Source organism: Eschrichtius robustus, chromosome 5 (assembly GCF_028021215.1).
Source record: "Eschrichtius robustus isolate mEscRob2 chromosome 5, mEscRob2.pri, whole genome shotgun sequence".
Lineage (NCBI taxonomy): Eukaryota > Metazoa > Chordata > Mammalia > Artiodactyla > Eschrichtiidae > Eschrichtius > Eschrichtius robustus.
Window position 1 is genome coordinate 127,709,186 of NC_090828.1, and position 27,617 is coordinate 127,736,802.

The following is a 27,617-nucleotide window of genomic DNA, read 5'->3' on the forward strand; positions in this document are numbered from 1 at the left end:
AATCCTTTCTTGTATTTAATCCCAATCTTTGAGTCCAAACACCAAATGCAGGGAAAAAAAAAAAAAAAAAAAGAGATGCACAGAACTATAGTGCTCAAGCATCTCTTTTTGGACTATAGAGTAACAATTAACTTTTACACTATTTTAGATACAATTTCCAACACTTTTTCAAAAAAATTTGGGCCTTTTTTTAAAACTTAAATGTCAGTGTTCAAAAGAAATGGAAATAAGCATAAATACTGCAACTAGCCTTCTATTATAAAATATTACATTTTTAATAATAGTAATTATTTCTAGCTATAAATCTTCAAATGCATGATGTTTTACTTGTCTTTGATAATAAATAGGCAATGCTTATTGATATACAGTTGACATGGGACATTTTTAAGTAGGAAAAAAGGGAAGATGAGCCCCATTCATTTTAGAGATACATTATTTTTTCATTGACTTGCCTTTCTATTTCTGAAGGTTGTAAGCTTCATGGATGGTAAAACAGGGATTTTAAACGTGTAAGGAACATTTCTATAATGGAATTCTATAATATACAATCTAAAATGTAAATGGCAGGATGGAAAAAATAATTCTGAGGGTATATTCCCAATCTCAACATGATTCCTTAAGTGAACTTAGCACCATATGGAGTGCCATCTACTTGTAGTGGCTTGGTAAACACTAGAGATCAACTGACTCATATTTTTTCCCTGAATTGGCTCTTGAGCACGCATAGATATTTTTTTTTTTTTTTTTTTTTAAAGAAATTCACGTTCTTTTATTTATTTATTTATTTATTTATGACTGTGTTGAGTCTTCGTTTCTGTGCGAGGGCTTTCTCTAGTTGCGGCAAGCGGTGACCACTCTTCATCGCGGTGCGCGGGCCTCTCACCATCGCGGCCTCTCTTGTTGCGGAGCACAGGCTCCAGACGCGCAGGCTCAGTAGTTGTGGCTCACGGGCCCAGTTGCTCCGTGGCATGTGGGATCTTCCCAGACCAGGGCTCGAACCCGTGTCCCCTGCATTGGCAGGCAGACTCTCAACCACTGCGCCACCAGGGAAGCCCCGATATTTTTTTCCTCATATTCCTTTACACCCCTAGTATTTATGGCATTGGCCTTCTTTAGAAGAAAAGAGAATATATTCTATTTGTTTTGAGATATTTTCCTTTATACTCTATAAAGCTTATTCTAAAGAAACAAAGATCATTGCCAAAGATAATGAATACCTCTAAGACAGAGTGGCTTCTTTTACTGTCAGAATTTTTTTGTTTGTTATTTTGTTCCGTTTTGGCACTAAGAAGACTTTCATTACATTTCTTACCTCTGTTAAGGGCAAATTAATTTTAACTTTCTTGGATGACGAATAAATGATTTTGCGTTCCTCACCTTTGAGTTAAAGCAGTGCTTTCAAAGTATAATACAAAAATAACTGACTCTCAAGGATTCCAAGGACAATCACGTTTAGGAAATGTTAAATGTGTTTTCATAATACCTATTAACGTTGCCTGGAACTGGTGTAACACAGAACACTTTTTGAGAAATACTGATTTAAAGGGACTGGGATCATTTTCAAAAATATCTCACAAAGGAAACCCTAATAAAGGAACCAAACAATTACTCCTACCATTAAATGAGTGCATGGGGCTTTTAAAAAGCGGGTTATAGTCAAATGTCATTGTGTTGTAGGAACATGAATTCATTCCTCTCCTGAATCCTTTGTCTGAGTCATTCCAGACTAGCTGCCTGCAAATATATCCCGTTGATCATCAAGTCAACTGAAGAAAAATCCATTTCCACTGCAGGAAAAAAAATTTCCCAGTAGGTGTTGAATATAAGAGCTTCTTCTTTATATGTGGAGTATAGCATGACCTATTATCATTCAGTCAGTGTGTAGTGATTACTTTTCATGCATTTAGTCTTTATGTTGTAATTGGCATCAGAAAAGGGTAAGATGAATTCCCTAAACTGCAAGCACGTTGTATTTTTAATCTTGATGTTGAAGGAGTTACAGTAGTTCGGTAAAATGATTCTTAATACTGCGGGTCGCCATAGGCCACTTTGGGAATCTGGTCAAACCATGGACCCAGCAAAATGCAAATAAGCACATAAACACAGATATTTGCATATAATTTCAGGGCTAACAACCCCTGTAGCTTATCCTGGGGTCCATGGTTTCCAGATTAAAACCCTTGCTACTATGAGGCTTGAGTCTCTTCTTCCAAGAATTCTTACTTGAATAATGCTTTTTAATACACTTGTTTTAATAATATAAGTGGGCAGATTGTTCAGGAAATGTTTATGAAACACCAACCAAATGCCAAGCATCATTCTAGCAATGTGATTACAAAGATTATAGAACACCTGCCTTTAGCAGCTCACAATCTAGATACAATTATAATCTAAATGTGACTGAATATTTCCCTATAATTGGATTTCCCAGCCACATTCAGATGAGTCTATAATTACCCTTAAGTTTATTTATTTTATTTATATATGTGTAAACACATACATCTCACTTAAGCTAAAAGATACAAAGACAAATGAACAAAGGCACATCTATGCAAAATAGTCACAGCAATCATTATGCTGGGTATTTATACGGCACTTTTTTTTAGAGTTCACACAGATCTTTCGCATGTATTTTGTGAGTTGGGTAGAAACATTTTTTATCATTCCATTTCATTTTGCTGACTGAGGCTCAGATGGCACCAGCCACATGTCAAAGGTCAGGATCCTAGACGTTTTAAACTGCATTAGAATCTTTCTAGTTTTAAACGCTCTGCACCTTTTACTTCCCTGGTTTCAATGTACGTTTATTAAGAACAAAAGTTTTGAAAGGTACAGTGCCAAGTCCTGGAGACTGCCTCAATGAACCAATCAATCAGAGTCTTTCATGCTTAGAATCTAGAGGCCAATCCAGAAAATCACAAGAAAGACCCAAACAAGGAAGTATACAATGACCAAACAAGGAAGTATACAATGAGAATGAGGGGAAATGGCTAATTGAGGTTAACAGTTAAACCAATTGCTTCATTGTCAAAGGTCAGGAGTGTCACCGACCAGGGTTCTTGGCCTTCCCCAATCAATAGAAATTGACTAGAGGCCAGACAAGAAATTCAGGCAAGGCTTTACTGGGGCCCCTGCTGCAGCAGGGGAGAGTGAGAACAAACAACAGATTCCCTTGCTTGCTTGCTCCCTGAGTGGGGGGCAAGCTTGTTCCCTATACGGGGTAGGGGTGTGTCCAGGGGTCCGGACGGAGTGGCGGCTTAGGTGTTTTGCCCACCCCTTATGTGGTGTTGTGTGCAGGGGGCATGCTCAGTACCCTGCTTTTGCTCCAGGCTCTTCAAAAGTGGCAGTTGGGTTTTTTTGGTCGCTTTTTTTTTTTTTTTTTTGTCCAGAATTTGTCTCAACTGCGCATGCAGGCGGTTATTGTTAGTCCCATACAGTTTCTTTGTATTTTGTTGCTCAAGGAGAGGTGTGTCCAGGTGCAAGCAGCACTGCAGCAAAGGGTCCCAGGTCCCAGCTTGTCTCAGGGGGGTGTATTTTATTTGCATCCAGATAGTTTCCTGAATTCATGCTTGTGGTTTGCCTGAAAAGTAGACCAAAAGCTTTTCATTGACTTTCATGTTCATGCAAGTATGCATTCTCATTAAATACATGGGTATTTTACTGAAATACTGAAACATCATGCATAACCCAGATTTTGGCAAATTGAATTATTTCTCTTGTAGAAGGAAGCATTATGAATCAATTAGAAAAGGGGTTGGAAATACTCTGCCACTTTTTAAAAAGTGTGTTTTTAACAGCTTTATTTAGGTATGATTTACATGCCATAAAGTTGACTCATTTAAAATATACAATTCAATAGGTTTTAGTCTATTTACAGTCCTGGGTGTCCATCTCCATAATCTAATTTTAGAACATTTTCATCATCCCCCGAAAAGAAACCTTGAATACATGAGTAATCATCCCCCATTCCTTCCACTGTCCACTGCCTCAGCCAGGCCCCGTCCATAGACAACTACTCACCTACTTTATGTCTCCATATAGTTGACTATTCTGCATATTTCATATAAATGGCATTTTATAATATGTGGTCATTTGTGTCTTCTTCTTTCACTTGGTATAATGTTTTTGAGGTCCATATGTGTTGTAGCATGTATAAAGACTTCATTCCTTCTTATCGCCTAATAATATTCCATTGCATGGGTATACCACATTTTATTTATTCATTCATCTGTTCATGGAAATTTGAGTTGTTTTCACTTTTGACCATTAATGCTGCTATTTATGCACACATTTTTGTTTGTTTATTTTGGATCTACATTTTCATTTCTCTTTTTAGAATTCTACCTAAGAGTGTAATTGCTGAGTCATATGTTAACTCTCTGTTTCACCTTTTGAGAAACTGTCAGACTGTTTTCCAAAGTGGCTGTACCATTCTACATTCCCACCAGCAATGTCTGAGGGTTCCAATTTCTCCATATCCCTGCCAAGACTTGTCCAACTTTTTGGTTTTTTTTTTTAACATCTTTATTGGAGTATAATTGCTTTACAATGGTGTGTTAGTTTCTGCTTTATAACAAGGTGAATCAGTTATACATATACATATGTTCCCATTGTCCAACTTTTTCTTAATGTATTTTTAATGTATTTTAGTGTTTGGTTCTCAAAAGTTAGGAATATCTTTTATGCCTTTTTTTTCTTTCTAATGTTTTCCTACCTTGGACAATTCATGGCTGTATAAAAGTCTCAAAAATACTTTCATAATCTCTTTGAGAGATTTTGTCAAATCTCTCAGAAACAACCCCCCAAAAGGCATTTTAGTGGGTGACTAGTGATATTGAGTATCTCTGCCTGTTTGGATAAATAAAAATTTCTTGGAACACAGCCTCACCCATTCATTTATTCTTACTTCCTATGGCTGTTTCTGCAGTATAATGGCAAAGTTGAGTAGTTGCAGCAGAATATATAATCTGCAAGGTTTAAAACATTTACTCTCTGGACCTTTACAGAAGAAGTTTGCCAACCCCTACTTTATCAAATAAAAAATTCACATCCTTAACTATGTTTCATTTACAAGTGAATTTCCATACATCAGGGTGCTTAATGCCATATAGAGATACAAGTGTATCTAATTGTATATGGAGAGGAAGATTGAAATGACTTTGGATATACTTGTGAACTTGTGGTTGATGTTAAGTTTCTATGTATTCATTCACATATATTCATTAAAATATTCATTTATTTCATATACTTATTAAAGTTTTACTATATGCCTGTAGCTGTGTTAGATTCTGGAGATATTGCAGGAAGGATGGACAATACCTCTGCCCTAACGGAGCTCGCAATTTATGTAAAGACTGCCTTTTACAGGGTGGAAGTGATGAGGTACAGTGGTGACAAGGGTGTGAGGGAAGATGGGAAATGAAAGTGGAAAAGGATTAGTGGAAGGAACTGTTAGAACAGTGTTCTCCAAAGTGTGAAAATATTTCTCAGTGTTGTGAGAGGAAAAAAAAAATCTCTGGTGCAATATCTTTGTGTCTGAAGAACAGATTTCTTTTTCTATATAATATCTCAGAAACTTTAATATGTAAATTGCAGATCTCTAGCAGGATTTCTCAATTTCCCAAGATCACCTTTGAGTTTGACAGAGCATTTTACAGGAGGTATGGCTCCCTGAAACATTTTCTCAGAAAAAAAGATTAGAACTTTGCTGTTCAGGAATTGAGTTGAAGATGGAAAAGATTCATACAAGCTCCAGGAAGCGAAATGAGATCACACACTCAACTTTGGTTTCCTAGTACGAGGTGACCTTTTTAGATCCCGAAACTTTCCCTTGTGTAGATACTAGGCCTGTAAATTAGTTATGGTAATGCCTCCTTCAAAGGGTCTTTGAAGTTAAGTTTTTCCTTTATTAAATACCTGTCTTTCATATGGGTTTTTCTAAAACACCTTGAAATCATAGAGAAGAAAGTTCAAGGAAAGATAATATAATAGACTATTCTTCCTTGAGCCCTAACACTTTTAAAAGAGTTATTTCTTACCTTTTCATTAAATTGACTTAGATAAATTTTTCAAAGTAAAGTGTTTGGTTCTCAAAAGCTAAGAATATCTTTTCATCCCTTTTTATTCTTTCTAATATTTTCCTTCTTTGACCAATTCATGGCTGGATAAGTCTCAAAAATACTGTCAAAATTCCCTTGCCAATTTTTTTGTCAAATCCTTTAGAAACAAGCTTCCAGAAAGCAAAAGCAAGCACTGTCAAGAAGCCTCAGTTGATCAGGATTAGAAGTGCAGATAGCAAGTAACCTATGAGAGCACCTAAACTTCTGCTGTGTGCAGCCAATTATAATTCTGGACTGTGTGGAACTCAAGCTCAATTACTCACACTGCCATTTAGCACCTGTGTGCTTGGAACAAATAACTGCCTTCCTTTGTAACTCAGTTTCCTCTTTTGTATAATCAGGAGAGTTAATGATACTTATCTCAGTTTATTGTGAGATACCAAGTAGATAGTTGGCATGCAGTATATATAACTACCAATACAAAAATTGGTCTAACAAATGAAGAAACATCCGTTAGAACAACTTTTTTTTAATTTGGTGAAAACATTATTAGTGCCTTGAAGCAAAATTCATCTGCCGTATTGTGTCAGAGTTTGTGTAAAAGTTGTGTCACGTTGTCACTACCTTAGGCTGGAGGGGATTGATAGTATGTTGGATAACCGAATGATGACCATATCATATTGACAGAGGTATGATGCATCTAATTTATTAGATAATATTAAAAATTAATAAATGGGAAAAAGACCTTTATTTGGATCAAACCTACAATGTTACAAAAAGTCTATGAAATGGAAAGGGTGAGGGTAGAAAATACTTAGGGGTTTAAAACGACTGTAAAATTATGTGATCAATATAATTATAATTACCTCAAATAGATTAAAAAGTATCTGTAACAATGGAGATGGTTACCCTACTCAAATTTGGACTTGATTCTTAGAGTGTTAGATTCAGTTGTAGTCACTCCACACTGAGGGATAAAGATAAATGCTAATATATTCAAGAAAAGTTAAGTGGTTGGTGGCAGCTGTTGATAAAAGGATTAAGATATTAGGGGCAGTCATGTAGGCTGGAGAATCTAATACAGAATTATATAACTGAAAATAACTAACAAAACCACTTCACTCCAACAACCGCAAGTCTGTGAATTTACCATGAAGACAGTCTTCCACATGTGAAAGCAATGTATGTTCAAGATTCTGAATCTGAGCATTAGTTGTAACTTCAAAAGACTGGAAACAACCTAAGGTGCTGGTTGAATAATTTATGTACAACCACTCAATGGAATAATATTTTTCCATAAAAAAGAATGAAGTCGTTTTCTATGAACTGATGTGATTTCTAGGGTATATAGTATAAAGAATGATTATAAGTTTCATTAGGTCCCGTTTGTTTATTTTTGGTTTTATTTCCATTTCTCTAGGAGGTAGGTCCAAAAGGATCTTGCTGTGATTTATGTCATAGAGTGTTCTGCCTATGTTTTCCTCTAAGGGTTTTATAGTGTCTGGCCTTACATTTAGGTCTTTAATCCATTTTGAGTTTATTTTTGTGTATGATGTTAAGGAGTGTTCTAATTTCATTCTTTTACATGTAGCTGTCCAGTTTTCCCAGCACCACTTATTGAAGAGGCTGTCTTTTCTCCATTGTATACTCTTGCCTCCATTATCAAAGATAAGGTGACCATATGTGTGTGGGTTTATCTCTGGGCTTTCTACCCTGTTCCATTGATCTATATTTCTGTTTTTGTTCCAGTACCATACTCTCTTGATTACCGTAGCATTGTAGTATAGTCTGAAATCAGGGAGGCAGATTCCTCCAGCTCTGCTTTTCTTTCTCAAGACTGCTTTGGCTATTTAGGGTCTTTTGTGTTTCTATACAAATTGTGAAATATTTTGTTCTAGTTCTGTGAAAAATGCCATTGGTAGTTTGATAAGGATTGCATTGAATCTGTAGATTGCTTTGGGTAGTAGACTCATTTTCAGTGTTGATTCTTCCAATCCAAGAACATGGTATATCTCTCCGTCTGTTTGTATCATCTTTAATTTCTTTCATCAGTGTCTTATAATTTTCTGCATACAGGTCTTTTGTCTCCTTAGGCAGGTTTATTCCTAGGTATTTTATTCTTTTTGTTGCAGTAGTAAATGGGAGTGTTTCCTTACTTTCTCTTTCAGATTTTTCATCATTAGTGTACAGGAATGCAAGAGATTTCTGTGCATTAATTTTGTATCCTGCTACTTTACCAAATTCATTGATTAGCTCTAATAGTTTTCTGGTAGCATCTTTAGGATTCTCTATGTATAGTACCATGTCATCTGCAAACAGTGACAGTTTTACTTCTTCTTTTCCAATTTGGATTCCTTCTATTTCTTTTTCTTCTCTAATTGCTGTGGCTGAACCTTCCAAACCTATGTTGAATAATAGTGGTGAGAGTGGGGGACCTTGTCTTGTTCCTGATATTATTAGTGGAAATGGTTTCAGTTTTTCACCATTGAGAATGATGTTGGCTGTGGGTTTGTCACATATGGCCTTTATTATGTTGAGGTAAGTTCCCTCTATGCCTACCTCTGGAGGGTTTTTATCATAAATGGGTGTTGAATTTTGTCAGAAGCTTCTTCTGCATCTATTGAGATTATCATATGGTTTTTCTCCTTCAGTTTGTTAATATGGTGTATCACATTGATTGATTTCCGTATATTGAAGAATCCTTGCATTCCCGGGATAAACCCCACTTGGTCATGTTGTATGATCCTTTTAATGTGCTGTTGGATTCTGTTTGCTAGTATTTTGTTGAGGATTTTTGCATCTATGTTCATCACTGATATTGGCCTGTAGTTTTCTTTCTTTGTGACATCTTTGCCTGGTTTTGATATCAGGGTGATGGTGGCCTTGTAGAATGAGTTTGGGAGTGTTCCTCCCTCTGCTATATTTTGGAAGAGTTTGAGAGAGATAGGTGTTAGCTCTTCTCTAAATGTTTGATAGAATTCGCCTGTGAAGCCATCTGGTCCTGGGCTTTTGTTTGTTGGAAGATTTTTAATCACAGTTTCAATTTCAGTGCTTGTGATTGGTCTGTTTATATTTTCTATTTCTTCCTGGTTCAGTCTCGGAAGGTTGTGCTCTTCTAAGAATTTGTCCGTTTCTTCCAGGTTGTCCATTTTATTGGCATATAGTTGCTTGTAGTAATCTTTCATGATCCTTTGTATTTCTGCAGTGTCAGTTGTTACTTCTCCTTTTTCATTTCTAATTCTATTGATTTGAGTCTTCTCCCTTTGCACAGCAAAGGAAACCATAAACAAGATGAAAAGACAGCCCTCAGAATGGGAGAAAATATTTGAAAATGAAGCAACTGACAAAGGATTAATCTCCAAAATATACAAGCAGCTCATGAAGCTCAATATCAAAAAAACAAGCAACCCAATCCAGAAATGGGCAGAAGATCTAAATAGACATTTCTCCAAAGAAGATATACAGATTGCCTACAAACACATGGAAAGATGCTCAACATCACTAATCATTAGAGAAATGCAAATCAAAACTATAATGAGGTATCCCCTCACACCGGTCAGAATGGCCATCATCAAAAAAATCTACAAACAATAAATGCTGGAGAGGGTGTGGAGAAAAGTAAAACCTCTTGCACTGTTGGTGGGAATGTAAATTGATACAGCCACTATGGAGAACAGTATGGAGGTTCCTTAAAAAACTAAAAATAGAACTACCATACAACCCAGCAATCCCACTACTGGGCATGTACCCTGAGAACACCATAATTCAAAAAGAGTCATGTACCACAATGTTCATTGCAGCAGTATTTACAATAGCCAGGATATGGAAGCAACCTAAGTGTCCATCAACAGATGAATGGATAAAGAAGATGTGGCACATATATACAATGTAATATTACTCAGCCATAAAAAGAAATGAAATGGAGATATTTGTAGTGAGGTGGATGGAGTTAGAGTCTGTCATACAGAGTGAAGTAAGTCAGAAAGAGAAAAACAAATACAGTATGCTAACACATATATATGGAATCTAAGGGAAAATAAAGGTCATGAAGAACCTAGCGGCAAGACGGGAATAAAGACACAGACCTACTAGAGAGTGGACTTGAGGATATGGGGAGGGGGAGGGCTAAGATGTGACAGGGTGAGAGAGTGGCATAGACATATATACACTACCAAATGTAAAATAGATAGCTAGTGGGAAGCAGCCGCATAGTACAGGGAGATCAGCTCGGTGCTTTGTGACCACCTAGAGGGGTGGGATAGGGAGGGTGGGAGGGAAGGAGATGCAAGAGGGAAGAGATAGGGGAACATATGTATATGTATAACTGATTCACTTTGTTATAAAGCAGAAACTAACACACCATTGTAAAGCAATTATACTCCAATAAAGATGTTTAAAAAAAAAAATGATGTGGCACATATATACAATAGAATATTACTCAGCCATAAAAAGAAACGATACTGAGTTATTTGTAGAGAGGTGGATGGACCTAGAGACTGTCATACAGAGTGAAGTAAGTCAGAAAGAGAAAAACAAATACCTTATGCTAACACATATATATATGGAATCTAAAAAAAAATGGTTCTGAAGAACCTAGGGGCCAGACAGGAATAAAGACTCAGATGTAGAGAATGGACTTGAGGACACAGGGAGCGGGAAGGGTAAGCTGGGACGAAGTGAGAGAGTGGCATGGACATATATGCACTACCAAATGTAAAATAGATAGCTAGTGGGAAGCAGCCACATGGCACAGGGAGATCAGCTCGGTGCTTTGTGACCACCTAGAAGGGTGGGATAGGGAGGGAGGGAGGGAGACACAAGAGGGAGGAGAAATGGGGATATATGTATGTGTATAGCTGGTTCATTTTGTTATAAAGCAGTAACTAACACACCATTGTAAAGTAATTATACTCTAATAAGTATGTTTAAAAAAAGAATGATTATAGAATATTAACTTTTATATAACAAATAAGGGGAAGTAAGAACAATTGATTCTCTCTTTCTTGAGATATCTATCTGTTTATACTTTTTTGACAAAAAGAAGCAAAGGAACACTAAATAGAAACTAATGAAAATAGTTATCTATAAGGAGTAGATGAAAATGAGAGAGAGGAAATAGGAATGGCAGTGTGACTGCTCTGCAGTTCCCTCTTAATAGAGTTTGATGTTTGAATTATAAACATATTTTGTATATTCAAAAAATGAAATTAAATATAAAATAATGAAAAAATTAATTTAACCAAATAGAAATAAATGAGCCTAACTGACTATCCAATTAATAACTACCACACTAAGAAAATAATTAATTAAATTAACTTTTTCTTAAATATTTAATTAATTTACTAATGAATATAGTAACTACTTAAAATATTTATTTGTCATAATGTTATTCATAAAACACATGCTTAGAAAGATGTATTATGAAGTCCAAAACCATTGCACAAGTATGAACTTTTTTGGTAAGTTTGTTGTTGGTATTTGCCTTGGTGTGGTCATTCTGAAACTATACTGTGTCTGTAATGTAGGAAAAAAACAAATGGGTAAATATATAGATATTGTTGGGAGATAGGAGGTATAAACATGGAACAGGATAGTGTAGAAAAACACTGTAGTATTGCGTTTTATTAAGAAGTCTTGGTTATAACCACATTACACACACACACACACGCACACACACATACCCCACACACATATACTTGATATGTCCTTCAAGCACAAGCACATATTCATCCATCTTGAATCAATCTAACTGTTCTATGTTCTAATAATATATTCTTCTCTTGGTTAAAGGACATGATGATATCTTTTTGTACATCTAATGCCCAGATCATAATTTCTAAATACTGTTCACCACATGCATATTAAAAACTGGGAAACTTAAACAAATGGCTGGTTTCAGGTCTGAACAGGAAAGAACAAGGTGAGTCTGATGCTCAAAGATTAATAGGGTAAGAGAGGGTACAGATATTGTGTATAGGGAATTTATTGACCTAGTTAGTAATATATAGCATCAATAAGAAAAATATAGAATAGCATGTAAAAAAAAAAACCCATGCATGTGCCCATAGTGATACAAGAGACACAGAAGAAAGAATAAAGGTGGGGGAGGGCTCTTTTTCAATAGAGTAATGTGTTTTGCAGGACAACTGGTTTGGACTTTCCAAAGGATTCAGTATGAGAAGAATAGGGGAAATCAGATCAGTCATTCTAAATTAGAGAAGACTAAAATGGCATAACAGTCTAATATAATATATGAACTTGTATCATGTATTAAATTATATATATATACATATATAATGTTTATATGACTACTGGTGAAATTTAAATATAGGTTCTGTGTTGGATAATGTTAAGCTTGATTTTTCTTGGGCATGGTATGGTGTTGTGGTCATATGTTCTTGACAGAGACATGCTGAAATATCATGATGTATGCAATCTACTTTACATCGCTTGACAAAACAGCTGTGTGTGTGTGTGTGTGTGTGTGTGTGTGTGTAGAAATAGAGATGAAGCAGATATAGCAACATCTTGTGAGTTTGTGAATCTGAGTTAGTAGTATTCAGGTCTTTATTATAGTGTTCTTTCAATTTTCCTTCAAGGTTGAAAAATCTGAAAATAAAAAATCATAATTAACTTACATTATACCTAAATGTGAAAGACAGATCGATCATTATCAAGAAATAACATAAGGAGGGAGACAGATTTCTATTTCCATGTCATATATATCATAAAAAAACTGCAAAATTCAAAAGAAAATGGGATCTTACAGGATTCCGGAGGAATGAAAGACTACAGTAGATGGGTAATTAATTAAACAGACCTCTCACCAACAACCAAGAGAAACCCCAAAATAGTGGAATAATATTTTCAGTGAGCTTACAGTTCTATACCCAGTAATACATCTTTCACGAGTATGGGTGAAAAAAAGATATTTTTAAGCATACAAGCTGAGATAAGCCAAAAGAAAAGTCTCTTTAATAAAAGAGAAGTCTCTTTAATAAAAGAACTTCTAAAGGTATAATTTAGTCAGACGGAAAATTGTACAATATGGAAAGGTAGAGATGCAAGAAGAAATTATGAGCAATTATGTTGGTAAATATGTGGTTAAAGCTAAACAAATGATGACTGTATAAGACAATAATAATTTGAAATCATGTGAAGAGAAAAAAATCTTCTTAGAACATAAAAAAAAAAAAAAAACTGATGACAAAATCGCCTACAGGAACATGAGTAAAGTATATGATAGTCCTTGCATGGTGTGGAAAGTGGGTAAGTTAATTACCCTTTTTAAGTTAAATTAGGATAACTACTGCAAGGATAAACATAAGGTACAAACACTCAAAACTAGAGGAGAAAAACAGAATAAAACCTCGAGAAACATGAAAAATGCAATGCAAGTGACAGAGGAAGACTGGGCAACAATGACATCATAAACATTGGGGAGTTTAGAAAACCAATGCAGTATATTACTGGGAGAGGATTTCTAACAGGTGAAGAAACTCAGCAGCTCCAAATATGAATAAATGTTACTTTGTGAGAACTAAGACTGAAAATATTGAGTATACTAGACCAGAAATAGAACATGTTTTGTAGGCCTAAGACTGATTAAATTTCCCTTTCTCAAGGGAGGGGTGTTACTTACCTAAGCCAGGTCTAGACATAGCTCTCACCAGTTGACAGGAATGGTGATGATGCCAGTCAAACCAAACTTGTGTGAAGTCCAGTTAAGCCTGAATAGAGTGTGTGATCTCTAGTATAATTCGTATGACCACTGCATATATGGCATTCAACTGGTATAATTCAAAAATGTAATTTAAGAGTGGAGGCTTCAAATTGTGTAAAGTAAGAGGATGGCGTGTAGAATAATATCCAGAAATCTGATTCCATGTTATATTTAAGTGTAAGATACAGAAGTGAATCTGAAAGTTAATAAAATCTTTGGAATTCAAAGATGACTCTTCCACTGAATAAGCCTTGTGAAAATCTCTGATATATGCAGTTTCATATGCATCTGTGGTTCTGCCTAATTTTAATGGGTGCTGCTTTGCGATTCTTTGGAAAGAAAAGTATCATGAGACTGAAGTCTATCAGTTGATTGCACATTTCTTGTTCAGTCAAAACTTACTCAGAATTCTAAGTGTACATTTCCTAAGACTGTGCTTGAAGGGTTGGTAATGGGTGATTTAATTCTGGTGATGTTATATGTGATTGTAGTCTGGAAGGCTGAACTCTTTCGGTGATGGCCAACCATGCAGAAAGAAGGTTAACACGTCAGCCTTGGCATTTATCTCTAAGGGCAGATACAAGTGCATGTAAAGCAGAAGTCCAGGAGAGAGAATTCGGCTTTTCCTCTTTTAATTCTTGAATTCTAGGCCAAAGTGTCAGGTAAAAGTTCTGTGACTAAAATATCAATATTGATTTCTAGGAATACAATAGGAATGACTGAAGGATTCTATGTATTTTTCCCTGTAGGTCACTCAAAATGACCTGGTATGCTACTTTGAAAAATATGTTAGGTTTCAGTTGTCCTGTGGAGTTTTCCTTTGATGTCCCCCCTCTGGACTGTAAAACGTGAAGGGTCTGGACTTAGTGTTGAGCTGGTTTAGTGTGTGTGTTCATCTGATTTCCGTCAACAAATCAGTGCTGCTTAAATCATTGTGCGCATAGGGGTTTATTGTAAGAATTACACTCCACATAAACGTGGGAGCAGCGGATGAGGTGGAAGTCTTTCATGGGGAATAAGAGGATTACAAAGAGAATCGCTAACAGATTTGTCTATAGCACTGGCCCAGGTACATAGGTAAGAGCTTGCAGACAAATGGAAGAAACCAAACATGTCTACCACCAAAGTGGAACTCTAAAGAGGGCACTTAAGGCAAAATCTATACGAAAATGTTTCTTTGGGGCGCTACCACCTCTGTGGGTCCACAGCCATGTGCTCAGTGATAGGTCTGAGGCTGCCATTGGTCAGCAGGACCAGCACCTGGAAAGAGGCTCTGGCTTCAAAGAGGAGAATGAGAATAAGCTGGGATATGCCATGTACCCCTATGTCTATCCATCAATGTGTCTTTCCTAAGGTGACCTTCTGAAAGTGGTGGCTTCTGTTTCTCTTCTACCTGCCATATCTAACAAATGTTTCTCTTCCGTCATCTCTTACTGGAGCCATAAGGAAAAGGGTATTTTACAGACGCAGTACCCAGTATTAACGTGATAAAACAACTCTAGTGAGAAGCTGATGATGCCCATGTAATTTAGGATGATTAGGAGTCTAAAACAGTAGGCAAACTATCAAGAAAGAGACCAATAATAGTTACAGGGAAATAAGTCAGGTGCTATATACAAAGAATCTGTCACCCAAAAGAGAGCAGACAGGAAAGAAAAGCGTCCAGACAGACAACTTCTGTCCTTATGCTTTATGTCATGCTTGCATGTAAAAGGTCAAGGATGAGATGATTTGTGCTAGGAGCCAAAGGAGAGTGAGACTTACCTCTGAGCTGATAAGAGGTCATAGATGAATGAAGGTCACATTTGCTGCAGTTTTCTTTTTTTTCTCCAAATATAATTAGCAGGAAATTAATTTCAGAAATTTTGTGGTATTTGTTAAAAATGTAGATTTCTAGAACTTCCTGATAGACCTAGGAATCAGAATTCTCTGGGGTTTGGATTCAAGAATTTGTCTTTTTAGCAAGATTCTTAGATGGTTCTTCTGGGCAGTGTAGTTTGGAAACTTACAGTTGCAGAGTGGCTAATTCATCCCAGACATGTGCCAGGTCCTTTAGAGGCACTGCTGTATTTCTTCTTTGAGACCAGTGACTTAAATAGAGACATAGAAAAATATATTAAATTTTTAAAAAGCTAACTAATAAAAGAGATACTGCTGTTTTTTAGGGAAGAGAAAAATTGAGGCAAGAGATGGCAAATAAATTATTTGTGTCACATATCTAGTAAGTGATCGAGTCCATATTCTAATTTAGATCTATTTGGCTCCAAAGAGTATCCTTGAGCTGTTAAATGTGGTAAAAAGGTCAGGCTGGCTGAATTATGTACCTTCTTGCTAAACAAACATGAGTGAGACCCCTCCAGGAAGAACGAGTGATATTGTTCTCCAATTAAGCTAAGTCTATGTGGATTTCTAAGAAAAGTCCTAGAGGCTCAGATGCCTCAACCGCTCCCAAAACAAGCAAACAAGTAATAGACAAACGAAGGGTCTGAAAAAAGGCCTCCCAAGGAAAGAACCTCACACTTGCCCTGTTTCCTGTTCCATCTTCTCCTCCCTGTCTGTGAACCCACCACATACAATGAAAAAGTCCTGCGTATGACTTATGCCCTATCTGTGTGTCCTTAGCACATGGAGCATTCACATTTCTTCTTCTAAAAAAATTCTGGCTTGTTTAAATGATATTAATTGTACAGTTAATATACAAAACCTAACTTTCTTTACCTATCTTTTTGAGAGCAGTACTGTGGCCTCACTTTGGCTGAATTATTTGTATTGATATTTTTGAAGGAATAGGTGAGTGTGAGCGAGAAACCTGTGGAATCAGATTGCAGCCTTAGAGGTGAGCCTGGCTGTGGCAGCTGAAATGTGACCTGGAATCCCTGTATTCTAATTTAGACTCTGCTGCGAAGCTTTACAAGAACTACTAGTTTGCTGGGTAGCTTTCTAACAATCAGAGCTCGTCCGATTGTTTGAGTTGCCTTGGGAATTAGATAATTCTTCTACGTGAAAGATGCTTTTGCAGGGGTTTGTCTTTACATGGAGATGTTATATACTGTTAATTTATAAACTACAAAGTTCAAGTCCCTCAACCTTAATTTTGTTCCATTACTATCCATTCACCAAATGATGGTAAAACTATCTTTCTTCTGCATCTTGCAGAATTCCTGCTAAGAATAACAAGATAAAAAATGTAGAATATCTTTGAAAATACGTAAAGTCATATATATTTTATGATGTACATACAGCATATAGGAAAGCACGCTTACATCAGCAACGATTTCATTGGTTCCAAATCTGGATGCTTTTTACTAGCTCTACTAGCCCAAGCATCATGGCTCATCGGCTCACTAATAGTATCCTAAATGATCTCCTTTTGTCCTGTCTGCTTCCTCAAGACTCCATTATCTATTCAGAGTAATTTAGAACCTGTCATCCCCTTGCAATGACAATGTATCAGTACAAGTTTTGCCATGGCTTCAAGGCCATACGTGATTTGTCCTCACCTGTTTTTCCAGGTCACATCTCCTACCAGTGTCCCTTTAGTTCTCTACATTCCAGCATCACGAACTTGCTTTCCTAACGTCAAATGTGCCCAGCTCATTCCTACCTTCATCTTTGCTCTTCCCATTTTGTTAAAGTATTACCTTTTCAGAGAAACCTTAAGCCACCCTAAATCAATTAGCCTAAACTCCTTCTGTCTCCCATTGTCCTCTTTTATTTTCTTCATAGTACTTACCACTATCTAAATTTATTTGCTTACTAGTTTATAGGCTCATTATTAGTTTCCTGCTACTAAAGTGTAAGCTCAATAATGCTGATGCCTTTGTCATGTATCCCTAATTCCTAGAAGAGTGTCTGTCATATAAATGTGTCCATCATTATAAAAAAATGAATAAACAAATGGGAGGGACTCACTTATATGTGATAGCTCAGTAACTGGCCAGATTCAGGGAAATTATGGGATATAAGTGGCTCCAATGAAAACCTTTTTTTTATGCCATTCTATATATCATAGTCTCATGAAACATTATGCATTTCAGCCACAGGGTCTGAAATAATGAAATAGAGCATACTAGTTGTCCTTGGAACCAACTTCTCCCTTAGGCACCTGGAGTAATGAGCAGAAAGCCCATGCAGAATTTAAGCTGATCACTTAAAAATAATCCTCTGCAGCACACAGAGAAAGGATGAATAGGGCATTAGTTTCCAAGTCATTGGCTTTTTGGTTGTTAGATAAAATAATTATAAATATGGTATTTGCATGTTATATTATTATAACTCTAATCAAAATATAGTTTTTGTTCTCAAGATGGGCACAAATTTAAATAGAAATGAGGCAATGCCTCATAAATACAATTTGATGATGTTTAACAGATAAGACACTGTGATGTTTAATTTTACAGGTTAACTTGGCTGGGCCATTGTGCCCAGATATTTGGTCAAACATTATTCCGGATGTTTTTCTGAAGGTGATTTTTTGGATGAGATTAATCAGTGGACTTTGAAAAGGTAGAGTGCTTGCCATGATGTAGGTGGGCCTCAAAGGCCTGATAGAACCAAGACTGACCTCCTCTGAGCAGGAAGAAATTCTGCCAGCTGACTGCCTTTGGACTCCAACGGCATCTCTTCTTTGAGTCCCCAGACGGCCAGCCTACCCCATCAGATTTTGGACTTGGCAAGCTTCTACAATCATGTGAGCCAATTCCTTAAAATAAATATGTCATCAACAGGATGTTGATAAAACCAACGTGTTTTTTATCAACATCTGGCTGGTTCTGTTTTTCTGGAGAACACTGGCTAATACAGACATATTTCTGTTATGGGTTTAAAATATACTGTTGAGAAAAGTTTACATAACCTGTCCAAATATTTATTTGGTTATTCATTCAGTTATTGTATTGGCTGTATCTGTCACTTCAGAAAGCCTATTCATAGGTTGCTATTAAGAATCAAAAGATGGTATGTAATATCCCGTGAAATATGAAGTCATTTAAATTATTTAACATACATTAAGGAAAAAGTGAACGAATAAACTCAACTTACTTCATTTCCTCTGACTTAGCAGTTAATGTCAGTCTTGGCCCTAGCATCAAAATTATCTGAAAAAAAGGTAGGAAGAGCAAGTGTGCCATTGGTATGCAGTGAAATTGACGGCCATAGTGGGCTAGTCTCACATAAGCTGTTACAATACGTACAACTCGTCACTGTAGTTCAAAGTTACGGTCAGCGTAATTTTTCTTCTTAATTGCTCAAGACACTCCACTGTGACACTGGCTACTTTGGCTGCATAGAGAATTTAAAGAATCAATTCATTGTATTTTATAGTTAACATGATTGCTAATAAAGAACAGTAGTAGCATGAACATTTGCAGAGAGACAGTAAAATGGAAGCCTCAAAGGGTCTACCTGTGCAGATTGTAAAATACATATTTTGCCCAAAGATTTAAAAAGGGGAATAAAGATGAAACCATGATATCGTAGCTTAATACAAAAGGTAAGGTGTCTGACTTAGAATATAGGACAGTATTAGGTGCATAGGGCACGTATGAAATTATATCAATAGAATTATTCTCCAAGGTCCTTTTAATTTTTATTTATTTATTTATTTATTTATATTTTTGGCTGCGTTGTGTCTTCATTGCTGCATGTGGGCTTTCTCTGGTTGTGGCGAGCAGGGGCTACTCTTCGCTGTGGTGTGCGGGCTTCTCACTTCAGTGGCTTCTATTGTTGCAGTGCACAGGCTCTAGGCATGTGGGCTTCAGTAGCTGTGGCACATGGACTCAGTAGTTGTGGCTCGTGGGTTCTAGAGCACAGGCCCAGTAGTTGTGGCTCACGGGCTTAGTTGCTCTGAGGCACGTGGAATCTTCCCGGACCAGGGCTTGAACCTGTGTCCCCTACATTGGCAGGCGGGTTCTTAACCACTGCGCCACCAGGGAAGTCTCCTTTCTTCTTTTTAAGTTACAAGAATTACTTGTACTCTTCATAGCATATCTATATTCAGTACACTTTTAGAAATACTTATGAGTTCCTACTATGTACCAGACACTGATGGGCTTTCGGACTTGGTCATAGTTAGCTTTGGACAAGGCGGATCATCTTCTGAACACTCCAGTTTGGAATATTTGGTGAAAAAATGCATTAGAAGTCTATTTAAAGCTTCTTCACATAGTTCTTGTGCTCTTCTTTGCTGATGTTCTCCTGTCCGTGTCATAGTCGCAAATCATCAGCACCTAACTGGCCAACCAGGTCAGTTGATTCTGGTGCTCTGCAATACACTCAACATTTCTAAATCCAGTTCCACACTGTAAACCAACTGTGGTTAACCATCACATAAATTACAAAAACTTTACTGTGTCTAACCTACAGGAAAGAAACATATTCTTGGTTTAGCTATTTATTGACTAGGAGTGGTTATGTGGGGTTGAGTTTGGCAGCAAGTATAAGTCCTCATAATTTAATGCAGTTTGTGTAAATAATACTCAGCAAAGGTGTAATTATTTATGTTGAAACACAAACATATCCAACAACATAATTGGGTTCTACGTTTCTTTACAATGGTGAACAAGTCAGGCTCCAAAGGCAAACTGCACACGAACTTGCCTTTTGGGCTTACAGCATTGCCCCTGTTACTTTAGGTGTTCACCCTGGTGATGCTGTGAAAATATCCTGTAATGGAGTCAGATAGGAAGCCGAGACACAGGTTATTTGAGCTAAAAGGGTCCTGAAGATTGATAGTGCTTTGAAGTATTAAACTCTTCTGAAGGGCCAAGTCCAATCCCCAGATGTGTTTTGCCGACTAATTAGTTACCAAATAAAATGAAAATGGTGAGTTTTGACACAAAGATGGTAATTTTCAATTTATTTGGAAAATTTAGTAGATCTGATGCACATTCTTCATGATCTTAATCAGGTGGAGCTGAGAAGTTACTTCCCCTTTCAGGTGCATCCTTGATCCCCAGGGTTTCACAATCCCTCTCACCACTTTCTTTTTACATCATCTGTCTGGACTCTGTAATCATATGGGTTTACAATCCTTTGTTTAGTCTAAACTCTTCATTTTCATCATGTAAAAATTTGAGTTATGAAGGAGAAACAATTTACCTGAAATTGTGGAAAATGAAACTCACCTATACATAAAACATGTCATATGCCCTTATTCCTTACTATGAAAAACTTCATATAGTTCAGAGTGGCTATATGTCTAATTTTAAAAATAAAATAAAATAAAATCTTTTAAGTTTCCAGTCTCCCTTGCAAAAGGGTTCACCATATGACAGACTATGTTCCTACATTATATAAGCAGAAATCTATTGGGGATTTCTAGGAAAGATTTGCCAACTCTTTCTACCTCCTTTTTTCTTTTTCCTACATAAAATATTAAGGTAAAACTGGAGCATCCATGTCATGATCATGAGGCAATAATTACTGGGACAAAAGGCACAGTATAGCTTTCAGAGTCAGGAAAGATAGAAGAACCTGACTATGTTAAGCCACAATGGCTGGCTTTTGTTAAATGGACCAAATATATAACCTATAACCCTGCCTAATAACTGAGAAGCATATATATTTCCTTTCCCACCACACACACAAACACACACACACACACACACACACACACACACACACACACACACACTCTGCTCTCTTTCCGTCTTCCTATTTATGATTTTATTTAGTACTTATTATAAGTCAGTTACTATACTGGTCCTGCTTCTGTCTGAAAGTAATGGAGACCAGACTGTGGCACACTGCTCCCTGGTCTAAAATGCTCGTGAAAACCAAGAAAGTCAGACAAAATAGCACAGTCTATTTAGATCCTTAAACATCATTAAAATGGGGCTATTAGCACTGTGAATGGGAACACAGCCTACTCTTGGTAAGAAAAGGATTGAGGACTTAACCAATGGGAGATTTATAATACATCAGTAAAATTAACAGATAAAGGAACGAAAATCTACAAACAAAAAATAAAATTGATTCTCAGGAGATCTGTGATAATTCAGTGAATTCCATCTGCAATGTTACTTGTGCTGAAACACGAGTGTCCTATGCATGGGATGTAAGATGCAGTACCACTAAGACACAGGGTGAGAATGTGTCTGCGTGTGGTTTTTATGTGTGCGTGTATTTAACATACATTTAGATATTTCCTTTGCCCACCTCAGCTAATATCGTGGTAAGAGAATATCATGTAGGTGGCTATAATGAAAGATTTTGTTTGACATCACTTTAAAATATTCTTAGGTCTTCTGAGTGAATCTTATTATCAAAATATTTCACTTTGGCAATTTAGAAATTGTTTTCAAGCAAGTTTTGAGAAAGCTGAAACACTTTAACCTCAATTTCCTCCTCTCTGAATTGAAGATGTTGAATTGTACCATTACTAAGTTCCTTTCAGATCTAGCGTTTTCAGAATTCTGTAAAATCTCTTCCTAATGCAGTTTTTTTTCTGCCACTGTGTGCACACTGCTTGCTCCTGGATCAGTCTCAACGGATGAGGGAGATCACTGTGTATAAACTAATCAAAAGCGGTAGGTCATGAATAGGAAGTAAGATACATTCCTTTTATAGTAGCCATGAAAAGTTATTCCCATCAAATTGAGATAAAGGAAAACCATTCACTTCACTCTGGAGACTAGAGATGTATTTATATATTTACAGTCTCTATGGGCTTCAGAAGTATGGACAGAAAGAAGAAAGAAGGCAACACAGAATTTGAAGGCACATCAGGACCTTTTCTTTCTTTGGTGTGGAGCAGTCAGAGGAGGAAGACCGCCCCTCTCATGGGTAGAACTGATTTGACATGCATTACTCATAGAAATGCACTTCTAATTCTAGAATTTAAGGTGCGGAAGTAACCAGTTGAGGATGAAATACTGGCACATGGGGGCAAGTTTTCTAAACCACTCTGAGCAGCTGTACAATTATTACACTCATTCATTAGTTCTTATAACAGATAATAATTTAGGGGCCAGGTACTGTGGTAGGGACTTCAGATATAGTATTATACAAAGCAAGATCTTTGCTAGAGGGAGTGCAAATAATTAAAATGTAACAGGATAAATGCTGTGTTAGAAATAATACATGATAAAAATTTAATAAACACAGGACTGTGATAATTTGGATGAGGACGTGCCTAAATATACCCAGTGAAAACTCTCATCACTTCTGTCCTATGCTAAGAAGGAAGAACTTACTTTATGCTGTTACTTTGTATGGCCAGAGTGATAGCAAGGGACCTCCCTCCCCCAGTCTAGCTTACCAAGATAAACAAAAGCAATATCCCACTAAGGGATCGTAAGAAGGATCCAGCAGAGCGGGAAGTATGGTGAGCATTTATGATTCCTTTATTTAAAAGTAATCCAGTAGAACTTGGTGAAGCCTAGGATGTCCTAACTAATTTACATCAGTTTTACCAAGGGAGGGGAGAACCTCTATGAGAACTTATAAAAGCAAAGGTAGAGTGAGGTGAGAGTTCACAGATTAATGGAGTAGAGATTCCAACCCACTTGGAAAGCAAAGAATAATTGAAATCACACGGATAGTCCTTACTATTCATCTTTGTTTTCTTAGTGCCTAGCAAAGGTAGAATGAGCCAAATTTAATAGATTAATGGGGTAGACACACCAACCCAGCTGGATAGCAAAGCAGGAATTAAGACCAGGCAGAGGTACTGGCATAGGTGAGCCCATGTTATTATGATTATTCTCCTAAAAATGTATCTTTCCAACATTAGTGGGAAGAAAACAGTAAAACCTAGAGAGAATTCAACAGCATGGGGAGAAAGAGAGGAAGCAGTGCAACAGTAAGAATAAGAATATTAATGTATCTTTCCTTGGAAGACTTAGTGAATTAATGCTTATAAATGGCCAGAGTGTTTGGGTCAAACGTTCAGTATAAGTGAGAGGAGCTCTTCTTATGTTACTTTTTCAGAGTTCATTAACAATCAAAGGGATTATAATGGACTTTGACAGAATTAAGTGACGATCAACAAAGTAAGGGAGCTTATTATTGAGAATATTATATTTCCTGCATAATATTAATTTCACAAAAGGCATTTTAGAAACTACAGCTTAAAATTTGCTATATTCATATTTTTGTATTTAAATCTTTATTCCTCCTTCAAAATACTCCTTATATAGGAACATGATTTTTTTGGGAAGTCATTGATCAGTATCTTCTTAATTTTCTCATTTTTTTATATTACCTTGTAAAATAAGATGTTGCTTTTAGACTGCTTTAAAATAAACTTTGGTGTCAACAGTGTTCTGCTTTCAATGGTAAAAGAGGAGAGAACTCAATTAAACTTTACATTCTCTCACCATATGGATTTTTAATTACCATGTGCTATGTTTTATGCCCTATACTATTTAATTTGAATGGAAATGTGCCTCAAATTTTCAGAGTACATATTCTTTAGTCATGCATATTAGTTCAAATAGTGAGAACATAAATATACTTCCATTCTTTTTCCTACACATTGGCTTCTAACCAGCCAGAGACTTTGTTTCCACCTTTAATACCTGACAAAAAATGCTGGCTGCTGCTAATGTCATCTGTCAAATATCACATTTCCTCCATTATGGGAGAACTAAAACATATCTTTGTTTATAGCATGTCAAATATATAAATTCAACGAACTTCTGATTTGTTGGCAGAAAGCAAAGACTAAAAAGCAGTGTATGATATTTTCATGTGGCATGTACTCATTTGTTGGCACAAATAATTTCTATATTATAAATGATACTCAACTTCCTCTTTGATGGCCTCACTTTAAGAGTAGATTTTGAACCAAAGATTTTAACCAGTTAGAATTTCTGTCACTGGGCTGTTTTATTCAGAAGTATTTGATACTCGAAAGTGCCTTTTATTCACTTCAGCTTGAATCCATGTGCTGCCAAAAGCTTTCCTATTAATGTGATTATTTCAGGGAACATCTTAAAGTTTTCCCTGAGTAACTTTTTTTGACATGACAACTTTTATCTCCTCGATCTTGAAAGATATGTGTCATGACAAAGGTGCATGCTGGTGAAGGGTGGTGAGGGAGTAAGGCATTTGGCATTCAATAAGGATAATGGTATTTTTACTGATTTTTTAAATAATCGAAGTGTTTATTTATCAACCTGATTATGACTATAGTTTCTCTTTTTAATCCATTCTACATATTGCTGCCAAAGCGATTGCTCTGTCTCATATGTGTATATATATTTTAACATCTTTATTGGAGTAAAATTGTTCTACAATGCTGTGATAGTTTCTGCTTTATAACAAAGTGAATCAGCTATACATATACATATATCCCCATATCTCCTCCCTCTTGCTGTCTCATATATTTTGGCTTATGACCCATCTGCTGAAAAAATATAGGGTATCTTTGTATTGTTTTCAGAATTATTTTTTTCTTAGACTAGCACACTGATCCTTTGCATCATTGCCCCTACTTGGCCCCCAGCCTCATCTCTCTCTTCTTCTGATGGTGACTCCTGCTCTAGCAATGCTGATCTAGAGTCATCCTCACACACTCCCTGCTCCCCTGGGTGTCCTGCTTTTGACCATGGACTTCTACTTCTAGCAGCGCTTAAAAAAGAAGAAGAAAAAGAAGAAGGAAAGAAAGAACTCCTACTCATTTTATGAGACTCACCTCAAGTATCCCCTCCTCCTCAAACCTTCCCAGAGCCCCCTGACAGTGAGCCCTATTCCACCATCCATTGTACTGTGTCACCACCGAGCAAATTCATCCAGTTTTGTAAAGTATTTTCATGGTTTTCTTTTTCTTTTTATCTTACAGATGATGCAAAAGTTGAGAGAAGGGTCTGAGTCTTGTCTATCTCTGTGTCCCTCCATCACCTAGTAGTAAACAGGGATAAAACTGTTTTATTTGAAAGAAGGAATGAATGGAAACCACAAGTTTATATAAAAAAGAGAACAAAACAAACAAGCCAACAAAACAGTACTGGTTCACTCATCCCTATTTGTATAATAAAGTTGACATCTAAATGAGTCTTTCTAGTTGGTAAATTGGGAGAAAATTAACCATCCTGAAAATGAAAGGTAGGGTGTCCCATTATAAGCTTTCCTAGAATATAACTGGGAACTTTCATTCCTTCTGTTGGCCTCTTTTCCCTTTCCGCTCTGAATTATCTTCTAAATGGTTCACCCAAATAAAAAGTTAATTAATTTTTATTAAGCAATTAGAGGAAGAAAAGTAATTTTCATTTTCTAGTCGAAGAATTGGAAAGAGAGAGAGAAACTGACCGATTTTTTTAGCAATGGCTATCCTAGAGACCAAAATGTTGCCCACATATAGCAAGATACGAAGGACGAATATGACGGGGATGATCCATGGGTAATGTAATACCGTCTTCCAGTGTGGAGAGAGATATATCCCTACATCAACTTTGATCACACTGTGTAGGGATTAGTAAAAGAGAGAGATGGCATATTCCTTGAAACATATTCTCTAGCCTCCATTTATACTGAAAATTTTGCTGTAAAGAGGATGAACAGATAACTTCCATGGTTGAACAGCTTTTTCAAATTTCACAAATTTTCAAACTTTCTATCAACAAATAGTGGCATACTCAATTCTTCAAGCTAACAGTGTTAAACTGAATCAGAGTTTAGGGTTTCTCTAGCTATAAAAGGTAATGATCCTTTCTCAAAGCCTCTCTGGAGTGCATCACTTCCGTGACATCTATAGGTTAAGAGCATGGCCTAACTCTCAGACACGTGAATGCAAATCTAGACCCTGTAACTGACTTTGTGATGTTGGACAATTTAATTTTCATCTTTGAAGGCTGATTTTCTCAGCTATAATATAAAGGGGGAGTATTGTGAGGATATAATGAATAACAAAAATAGCTAATATTAATTGAGTAGGCAGTATATGCCAGTCACTCTTGCAGGTGCTTTATACAAATTAATGCTTTTAAACAATCCCAGTAAATTTATTATTTATGTACAATTATTGTACCCCTTTTACAGAAGAAGAAACTGAGAACCAAGTAAATTATCAATTATTTGGTAAATGAAATATATAGCAGAGGGCCTGACATACAGTAAGCAAGCAATAGCTAGAAACAGATATTGCTTTTTTCTGTTATTCATGTGTTAGTCATATTCATACATGTGAATATATGTATGTGTATATCATATAAATATATGAGAGAGAGGAGAGATAGAGAGAGAGAAAAAGAGATTCATTATAAGGAAATTGTATGGACACTGAGAAGTCCAACAACTGCAGTCTCCAAGCTCAAGATCCAAGGGAGCCTATGGGATAGTTCTAGTCCGAGTCCAAAGGTCTGAGCACTGGGAAAGCCAGTGGTTTAAGTTCTAGTCCTAGCCTGAATCAAAAGGCAGGAGAAGAGCAATGTCCCTGTTTGAGAGCAGTCAGGCAGAGATATCAAATTCTTTCTTATTCTGCCTTTTGTTCTATTCAGGCCTTCGATGGATTGGATGAGGTTCACCCACGTTGAGGTGGGCAATCTGCTTTACTCAGTCTGTTGATTCAAACGCGAATCTCTTCTGGAAACACCCTCACAGACACAGTCAAACTAATGTTTAACAAAAGGTCTGAGCACCCATGGCCCAGTCAAGTTGATACACAAAATTGACCATCACAGTAAATTTCAAGGGAGGCAGATGTTTGTAGAATCACTTAAAAATGAATTCTCAAAATGAAGGTTATAATTATGTTTTACAAATGGAAGCACGAATGAGAATGGAGGCTGGTCCATACTTCACACACAGTAAATGCTTATTCAGTGATTAATTAAAATCATCCCTTGGAGGGGGGTATGCTAAATTTGGAGCATTGTAACAGGTAATTAAAAGGA

General features: G+C 36.5%; 1 protein-coding gene across 2 annotated transcripts in view; it reads left to right on the plus strand.

Annotated features, from left to right (window-relative positions):
* The window catches only part of DPP10 (dipeptidyl peptidase like 10), a 707,501-nt gene that overhangs the window by 498,322 nt on the left and 181,562 nt on the right, over positions 1 to 27,617 (plus strand). Inside the window, exons 6-7 of one of the 2 annotated variants that reach the window (XM_068544007.1) lie at positions 15,437 to 15,489; positions 25,568 to 25,578. The exons of the other annotated variant lie outside the window; for it this stretch is intronic. Coding sequence (XP_068400108.1) covers positions 15,437 to 15,489; positions 25,568 to 25,578 — 64 coding nt within the window. The remainder of the gene's footprint in view (positions 1 to 15,436; positions 15,490 to 25,567; positions 25,579 to 27,617) is intronic. 2 annotated transcript variants of the gene reach the window in all.